The sequence below is a fragment of the Vombatus ursinus genome, unplaced genomic scaffold (assembly GCF_900497805.2).
Source record: "Vombatus ursinus unplaced genomic scaffold, bare-nosed wombat genome assembly UNPS02014874.1, whole genome shotgun sequence".
Lineage (NCBI taxonomy): Eukaryota > Metazoa > Chordata > Mammalia > Diprotodontia > Vombatidae > Vombatus > Vombatus ursinus.
The window spans coordinates 14,581,623-14,590,822 of NW_020954652.1; the positions used below are offsets into that span (position 1 = coordinate 14,581,623).

The 9,200-nt window shown below is 40.9% G+C and overlaps 1 protein-coding gene across 1 annotated transcript; it reads right to left on the bottom strand.

Annotated features, from left to right (window-relative positions):
- Nucleotides 1-3,261: 3,261 nt before the first annotated feature.
- Nucleotides 3,262-5,790, bottom strand: MYF5 (myogenic factor 5). The gene is made up of 3 exons (XM_027842460.1): nt 5,290-5,790; nt 4,021-4,096; nt 3,262-3,455 (listed from the first exon to the last, which is right to left on the bottom strand). Exons 1-3 carry the CDS (start codon nt 5,788-5,790, stop codon nt 3,262-3,264), a joined length of 771 nt encoding a protein of 256 aa, XP_027698261.1.
- Nucleotides 5,791-9,200: the final 3,410 nt, after the last annotated feature.

Here is a 9,200-nt window from a genome sequence, read left to right on the forward strand (position 1 = left end):
GACGTGAGGGCATTTGATTGTGAAATTTGCTTGGGGACTCTGCCATCCAACAGGGCTTATCTGAAGTCACAAATAGCAGTACTACAATATCATTCCCAGAAATACCACCTCCACAAATCAGGGAATTAAGTTACCACTTTAGTCTCCTTACTTTTCTAACCCTGGAGTGTAAGCTCTGGGAAGGATCCATTTCTGAGTCACTGTTGGTTGGAATGCCATCTTTAACAGGACACTCCCTGGGATCTATAAAGTGTCTACTAATTTTAACTTAATTGTCCCTTTCAAAAAAAAGAGAAAAATAGCAAACAGAATAATATCCAAAACTATGTAGTACCTTGGTTTAAGCAGCACTATAAAAAGATTCAGCCCTCTCTAGACTCAATTCTCCCCTAGGAGCACTAAGGAACTTATACACTTCCTGGTCTTGGAAAACCAAGCTCTTGGGCCTCAGTTTCTTTTGGACTCTGCTCCTCACTGGATTTATACAGGTAAAGGAGAGAATGTAGTAGTCACTCCTAAGAGCTGTCTGTGTGACTGCTGGTACCAGCCAGTTATAGGCCCTTCCTTGAGGGGCCCATCAGTCAACAAGCACTTATTAAGGTTTACTATTTGGGCAGATGCAGAGGCAGCCCAGTTGTTTGTCCTGTACTATTTGGGGCCCATCCTGATCCTGCCTGTACTTATATTTTACTTACACTTTTTCTGCTCCTGGGATGGGAGCTCAAGCTGGTACCCTGTTCTTTAGAGGATCAACGATGGAAGACTGTCTGCTGAAAAGAAGAATGTGGTTTCTTAGTGTTGAGCACTTTATGTACTAGCAAAAGACCTAGCTCCAATGTCATAGTTACCTAGATTTAAAGCAAGGTGAAACCCTAGACACCATGTAGTCCAACATCCCCATTTTACAAATGGGTAAACAGAGGCAAAGAGAAGTTAAGTAATTTGTCCCATAGTCACATAGGTGGCAAATGATAGAGCCAGGACTTGAACCAAAAACCTCTGACTTCAGACTGAATACTATTTCTAATCTACAATGCTGCAAATGGGATATACTCAGCCACAAACTTTGTATTTTGTTTTCATTAGTTGAATTTGTCAACATGTGAAATATGGGGGACCAGAGATCCCTTTAATTAAATGTTTTGTATTACTATTACACTTGCTTATAGTATCAACCAGTCATTACTTTCCAAACCTTAAGGTATTGTATAAACAAAATATTATTTTCATTATTAGTGGAAATTCAAGATGGAGGTAGCAATCTAATAGAAGGCAAAGGAATTTAGTAGATAAATTTTTTATGCAGGAATATGAAGGAATATATTGATGTGTCTCATTATTTCTTTGATTAGATTAATGAAAAAGTGCTAACATCTGCTAATTTAACTATTTTTCTTTTTTTTTCTTTTAAAGGAAAACATTTATGAAAGAATAAGCAATGTTGTAGTGAAAAGAGTATTGAATTTGAAGTCAGAAAGTTTCGATCTTAGTTCCCACTACTTGCTCCATGTATGACCTTGGGCAAGTAAGTTCCAACTCTCAGGCCTCAGTTTCCTCATCTGCAAAATGAAGAAGGCCTCTTTTAGTCTTACTAATATGGAAATACAAAAACATAATGCCTTAACAATTCATTTGTAGCTCTTATGGACAAGTTAACAATCTCAAAATAATATCTAGTTGTAGAAAGAAAAGGGAAAAAAAATCACAGAATCTCAGACTTAGAAGGGACCTCAGAGGCCATTTTGTTACATATTTATTTGCTGTGTGACCTGGGTAAGTCACTCAACCTCTTTGTGCTTCAATGTCTTCCTCTATAAAATGAGGAAGTTGGGCCCCATGGCCTCTAAGTTTTCCCCAATTCTAAATCTGTGATCTTATTCCAACCCAGACGTAAACAAGAATCTCCGCTACAACTTGCCTGGGAAGTGGTCATACAGCCTTTGTTTGAAGATCTCTAATAAAGGTGAACTCGTCACTTCTGGAGCCAGCCCATCCCACTCTGGGACAGCCCTGATTGCTGGAAAGTTTTTCCTTACCTCAATGCTAAGTCCATTTCTTTGTAACTTCCACATATTACTCCTAACCCTTCCTTAGTTCTGCCTAGCTCTGTTGCCAAAGCCTATCAAAGACTTTTCCCATGCCCCAACCTCTCAGTGATAGCTAATATATCCTGATAAATCTCCTCTTCCTCAGATCAAGCAGTCCCAATCCTTTCAAATAATCTGTCATCATATGATACCATCTCCAGGTCCTTCACCGACATGTATCTCTTGCAAAAACATCTAATTTATGTTTTAACAGCCTTTTGCAAACATCAGAATTCTATAAATTCTGCATGTCCATTTAGATGCCATTAGTGTGAAATCACCTGCAGATCTCCATTTCCATGGCATAATTACCCTTACATATGAAATGTCAAGTTAGAGGAAGGTTATCCTTTAGCTATGAAAGACCTACTTGGTTTCACATTGACATTTAACATTGGGAAGTAAATAGGACTTCAAAAGAGTCCTCAAGATTCCAAATAGCTGGGTTAGTCTAATATTCCAATGTATTGGTATTGTGTAAGCACAGAGTTAAGGACTTTGTATAATTTCTTGCTAATTTCTCTGGAAGTTGTCTTGTTCTTTCAAAGAATCAGACCAACATATTTCTGTGAGTAGACTTTTTTTATTTATAGTGGCACTTCCAAAGTTTCTCATATCTTGAAAATATCCACAAAAAGACTGATTTATTCTTACGTTAGAAAGATGCATTTTGCATATACAAAGAGTAAAATATATACTATTAGGCAGTATTTTTTTTCTTTTTATTTAATAAAACTGACTTTAAGAGCAAGCAAAATTGAGCTATGGTTAAAGTCTCCTGTAACTGATCCCACCCATCTTTAAAAGTATAAAATGCCATTCTAATAACCACGAAAGAATGTTTTTGATAAGCAACATTTATGAAAATATAACTTAAGTACTTCTGCAAGTTACCCCTCCCAACAACTTTCCACCATGAATAATAATATTAAAAATATATATCAAAAGTAAAAACAAAGCATTCATATGATGGTGACTTTTTAGTTAAATACATTTTCTTATAAAGTGGCAAAATAGTATTTACAAATATACAACTAACATGAAATATTTATATACAGAATGTCTTAGCTTGGAACTTTGCACAGCCTCTTGCTCCATGGTCTAACAGGCTTTCCTGTTAATTCTGTACTTGGAGGTAAAATCGGTGGGTGGAATTAATCTCAAGTCTCAGAGTTCATAGCACATGATAGATGAGCCTGGAATTAGGGGCCCCTGGTGTTTCTGGCTGAGAGTCAGTGCTGGCAATTGGAGAGAGAGAAGCAGGGTCTTGCAGAGTCAACACAGGTTGGTCAGAGGATGAGATCCGATCCACTATGCTGGATAAACAATCCAAACTGGATAATGTGGAATTTTTGTCAGTGGAGGAAACTGAGGATAGGAGAGAAACATATTATGAATTAGACATGGGTAGAAAGATTTGCTACTCTGCCTTCCCCCTCTCTCTTGATCTTTCTCCCACACTCAAAAGTCAGGTGGCCATAGAAAAAGAAAATAGGAAATTGGAAGCAAATATCTTGGTGACTCAGGCTAAAGTACATGTCTTCAATGGCGGGGCACGAGGATAGTGGAAAGGGACTGGGAACAGACTTTTTGTTGCTGTTGGGTTGAGGATTTTTCTTTGTTTGCTCGTTTGCTTGCTTGTTTTTAGCTCAGAGTATCACCAACTTATCTCTTACTCGATAAAAACTAAAAGAAGTCTGAAAAAGCTTTGGTTTGCTTAGAGTAGGGTCCTTTAAACTTTATTACAATAGTTTTGGTCTTATTTGTCATCTTGTGTGTTTTATTTGATGCAATGGGAAACATTATACTGAGAAGAGATCCTTAGGCTTCGTCAGACTGTCAAAGGGATCTAATGGAGGTTAAGAACCCTATGTCTAAAGTGGGCTGTTCAGTTCACTAGGTCTGAAGCTAATCTATGACCATTAGCACTCACCATTTGTCATATCGGGGCAGTAGACACTGTCAAAACTGCTGTTTCTTCTGGACCACACGGGGCTGTTGCACTCAGCCTAAGAAGAGCAAAACACAAGAGAGAAAGCAAGGTTTAGTGTATGACAACCTGGGACTCTAAACAAGGGGTCAGATCACTTCTGCTGACCATTCTGAACCCCTTCAATTTTATTTTTGAAATGGAAAGCCCTAGTGAAATTGCTGGGACATGGAGGTGGAAGAGGAGAAGAACAAAAGAGAGGAGAAAGAAAAGGAAAAGAGAAAGGAGAAAGAAAAAGGGGGAGGAAAGAGAGGCAGAGAGATACAGAGACAGTTAGAGACATTGAGCCAGAAAAAGAGAGATTAGAAATGAGATGAGATGAGGTAAAATGAGATGACATGAGATAAGATGAGATTGCAATTTTCATTGGTTTATCCATGAAGAATGGATGGAAGTAGGAGGAAGCTACCCTAATTCAGTGAGAGAACACTTTCCCAGGGCAACAACACATTAAAACCTGGCACAGATGAAGCAAACGCTCTAAGAAAAGAATGCATCAACAACTTCTCAGAGCCAGACTTCCTCAGGGGAGGGGTTATGGCATGAGTGGGTGTTGGGTTTTTTTTTTTTTCCATTTCTTCATTAAGTTATTAAAAACACGGGCAATGTAGGTTTCAGAGATTGCCCCTTAGTTCTCTGTGTGTGGCAAACAGACTTAAATTACATTTTTGGAAATGGACCATAATGAAGAAAACTTCATTGCTTCCTTCCAAAGACCACTCTGTGATCTTTCTTCCTGGCAGCTACCTTAGCAGGCAGCACCTTGCAGAATGAGGTGCCCTCCACTGCTTTAGAAACACAAACAGGATTGTGTCAATTACATGGCAGTTGCATACTCTAAGAGCTGACTCCCAGGGTCAGAATTGGAAGGACGCTTAGAGATCATCTGGGTCAACCCTCCTCATTTTGTAGATGAGCAAATATTGGGGGCCCATAGAGCTTAAGGTCATATAGAGATGAACAACATCTAGAAACCAGGTTTTCTGAGTTTCAGCCTAGTAGTCTCTACACCAGGCTGGCTGCTTTCCCAAAACAGGACTACGTAACCTTTATAAACCTGGGTCCATTCAGCATTTTACAATATTAAAAGTTACCCCTAGATAGCCTTGAGCTAAAAAAAAAATCAAGCCACCTAATACCTCTAGCATTTTTTCATTTATTTTGAACGGTAATAATAAAAAAAAGACAATCATCTATGTATGAACTTCTTACCATCCCATCGGAACAGTTGGAGGTGGGGCTGGTGGGTTCAGAGCAGCTCTGTCCCGGTAGAGTGTAATAGTTTTCGACCTGTTCCCTCAGCAACTCTTGGAGACTCTCAATGTATCTGATGGCATTTCTGAGAATCTCCACTTTGGGGAGCCTCTGGTTAGGATTGGCCGTAGTGCACCTCTTAAGCGTCTCAAAAGCCTGGTTCACCTTCTTCAGCCTCCGCCTTTCACGCATGGTGGCCGCCTTCCGCCTGTCCATGGTGGTGGCCTTCCTCTTGCAGGCTTTGCAAGCCCACATGAGGCAGTGGCCCGCTTGGTGGTGACCCGTTGGGGCTCGCACATGCTCCTCTTCGTCTGAGCCTTGCAGGTCTGTTTTGTGGGCTCCAAAAGAGGTCATTCTAGGTTCAAACTCGTCCCCAAAGTCCCCCTCTGGAGAAGGGATGCAGGAGCTGTCGTAGAAGAATTCGGATGGGGAGAACTGGCAGCTCTCCATCATTTCCATTCTGCCAGAGGAGAGAGGGAGGGATGTTGCACCTGGACCGCAGAGAGGGAGACTCCAGTGAAAGTTACTCTGCCCGTTCCACTTGGTCAATTTCCTCAGCAATTAGAGAGGGGAGAGGCTAGTGTCCTTAACTCAGAGGCATGGCCTCTTTATATATTCATGGAGAGGGAGGCTGGTCTACAGCGGCTACTCATTATTAGCATATCCCACCACAACCCCTACTGGGGGCTGTCTGGGCAAACCTACTTTCCCCAGGAGACAATTTGCTGTTTACAGCTCCTTTTGACTAGTTAATGATTTTACTGCATTTCTTTTTAATGGGGGCCGCCTTCTCCAACCACCCACCCCCTCCCCCTTCCCCTCTCACTTTCACTCACAATTTAACCAAACCTGGAGATTATTTCTAAATGTGATCCTAGCAACAACCAACATTAAACTTCATGAAATTTCCTCCTTTCTTCAATTTCTGCATCTTTGAAACAAACTAGACCTGGGACAAACAATCTCTTGAGGAGACTCAGAAAAATCGAAAGTTCTAAGGATGGGGAGAGGGCCCTACTGTAAAATCAATTATTTCTCCTTTCCAATAACTTTACATTAGTGATTCTTCAGACAAGTGTGCAGGATACATGAGTTTTGCAAACTTGAAAATGCATTGGACTCTTAAGTGTTTCCTCTTTTGATGGGCTAGGTTGAGAATTCTTCTAAGACTTGGATAAGGTCATTTTTAAAGTAGCTGCTTTAATGGAGATTTTAACAAATCAGGCCTTTCTTAAATGTATATCACTGCTCATCTTAAAAGAGATGATGGAAAGGAGAACAACCAAGTATATGCATTAGGACTTGAATCAAAAAATGTCTTTAACCTTTGAAATCAAGGCACCTCAACAAACCCCAGAAAGAAAGAAGACACAAAGAAAAGAGAAAGAAAGAATGAAAGAAAGAGAAAATTACATTCTAAGCTAATCCATCTAGCTTTTCTTGGTCTCTAGCTCTGACCCTCTTGTTTCCACAGACATAACAGAGAAGCAAGACTTGGGGTTTGCTCATTTTCTGCTTTCAAGCAAACTTACACCGTTACAGATGCGTCCCAGCTGCTGGAGCCACAATCCCTCCCGCTAGTGTAAAATTTCTAACCCCACAATCCCTAAGTAACTTCACACAAACCGGTGACAAAAGCCTTCCAGAAAGCTTGCAGCTAGATCATTGTAACCCTGGGTGGGGAGGTGGTGGTGGGGGGTGGAGGAAGGGGATGGTAATTAAAGCGGTAATGAAACCATTAACAGACGGTTGCCAGAGCCCCAAGAACCAGTCCTTTGACCACATTCAGATAACTTGTGTTTGTGTGTTTTTAATTTTAGGAAAATGAGTTACCCAAGGCACATGCCCATATGTCATTACCTTGTTGCTAGATTCAGGTCTGAGTGATCTCTCTCCTAGGACTACGTATCAGCTCCTAGAGGAAGCGGCCTTGCTTTAAACCTTTCTGCCAGCCTGTCCAGTAAGTGTTATAGCTCTGTCTGGGAGCCTTGGGGGGGGGGGTGTTTTGTTTTGTTTTGCTTTGTTTACTTTCTATAACTCTTTTTCCTTAAGGGGTCTTGGCTTGGAGATCTTGTGTCAGTAATAGCCAGAAAGGTACTGTTTTCATCAGGGTTCATTGAGGCAAAGGGAATTATTGTGGGGGACAAGGGAAACACTACAGATGAGGTAGAATGGCAATACAGAGGTCTTTGCTGCCTTAAATCCTAAATATCTCACCCTTCCTAGGGAAAACATTTCTCTTAAAAATTTTGCACAAACCCACACTGCTCACCCCAAAGGGTTCCTTAATTACCAGGCCAGTTGGGAGTACATCTGCAGTTTATTTAGGGCTATAAACAGGACCAGAGCCTTTGAAATGAATCCTGTATTAAGAGCATAAACCTGATAAAGGAATAAAGTTACAGGGGGAAAAAATCAAGACTTCGGGAATGGTAGCAATCCTTGGCCAAATAGCTGGAAACATTAAAATGGCCTCTGTCATCTTTGAAGTACAGTATTCAACTCCCTACTTTTCTCCATCACAGAAGAAGTTTCCCCTTTGTCTTTTAGGACACTCCTTCCCCAATTCCAGCATGGTGTTTTAGTCACATAATAGGATAAGAGATTGAACTTATGATTTCACTGATAGAGGGAACTCTCTCCAGGGATTCTTAATTTTTGGTGTGTGTTTCTACCCCTTTGGCAGTCTGGGAAGTCTAAGGATCCTTTCTCAGAAAGTTTTTAAATAAATACAACAGATTACATAGGTTAACAAAGGAAACATTATTTTCAAGTAAAATCAACAAGTGTTTATTGAATGTCCACTATGTGCTAAATGCTAGAGATAAAAAGAAAGGAAAAAAAAATCAGTCCCTGCTCTCAAAGAACTCACAATCTAATTGGGGATATAACAGGTGAACAACTATTTACAAAGAAAATATAGATGTGATAAATTAAAGATAATCACAAAGATGAACAATTGGTGTTAAAAGGCAGTGATGACTTTCTGTAGAAGTTGGGATTTTAGCTGGTACTGACGATTTTGTTTGGGATTTGAAATAGTTATTTAAAAACAACAATAACAGGGAACCCTAGATGAAGAATTTTATATCACATACATGCTGTATATCACACAGGTTTTACACTTATAGTCTTGAGGAGTTGCCTAGATCAGTGAGGGGTTAAATGATTTGCCCAGGCTCCGGGAAGTCAATAGATGGGACTTGAATCCAAATCTTGGCGGCTCCGAGGTTAGCTCTCTAAGGCACTGTCACATAGCCTTTAGAGCAAACAGTAGGTGCTTAACGAACGGTTCTTGACTTTAAGTGGGTTGGAGGATTTGCCAAGGAGCCGTGGTTTTTGGTCAGCAGTAATCTGACTACCTTTACTGGACGGTGGATCCCAGGAATGTTGCCCGAGTACACTGGACAAGTGCTAAAATAGAGCTGTTTACGGGTTTGTGTTCCGGTCACAAACAAACTTGATCTTTAATGTTGTAGCTGGAGATGGGGGAGGGGGGAGGAGAGAGCTGGTTAGTGGCTGAGGCGCTTCTGATCCACCTTTCACTGGATTCCTTTCTATTAGGTACTTTTACTGGCAGGCCACAATCCAACTTCTTTCCTAAGCCTTGGGTATTCTTTCACTCCCTTTCAGGCCGAAACTTTCCATCACATTCCCACAGTCCTGCCCGGGTGAAGGTCCTTGGCCGTGGGCGATGTATCTCTGCTCTTCCTCCCCTCGCCCATTGTACCCCACCTCAAACCGGCTACTGAAGACGGCACAACTTTTGCCTTCTTCCCCCCTTCTCCATCTGCCAGTGTTGTGCCGAGAAGGATGCTGTCACTCACGAGGCTCTGTCATTAGGAGAAGCCCTCCGAGGTTACAGTTCT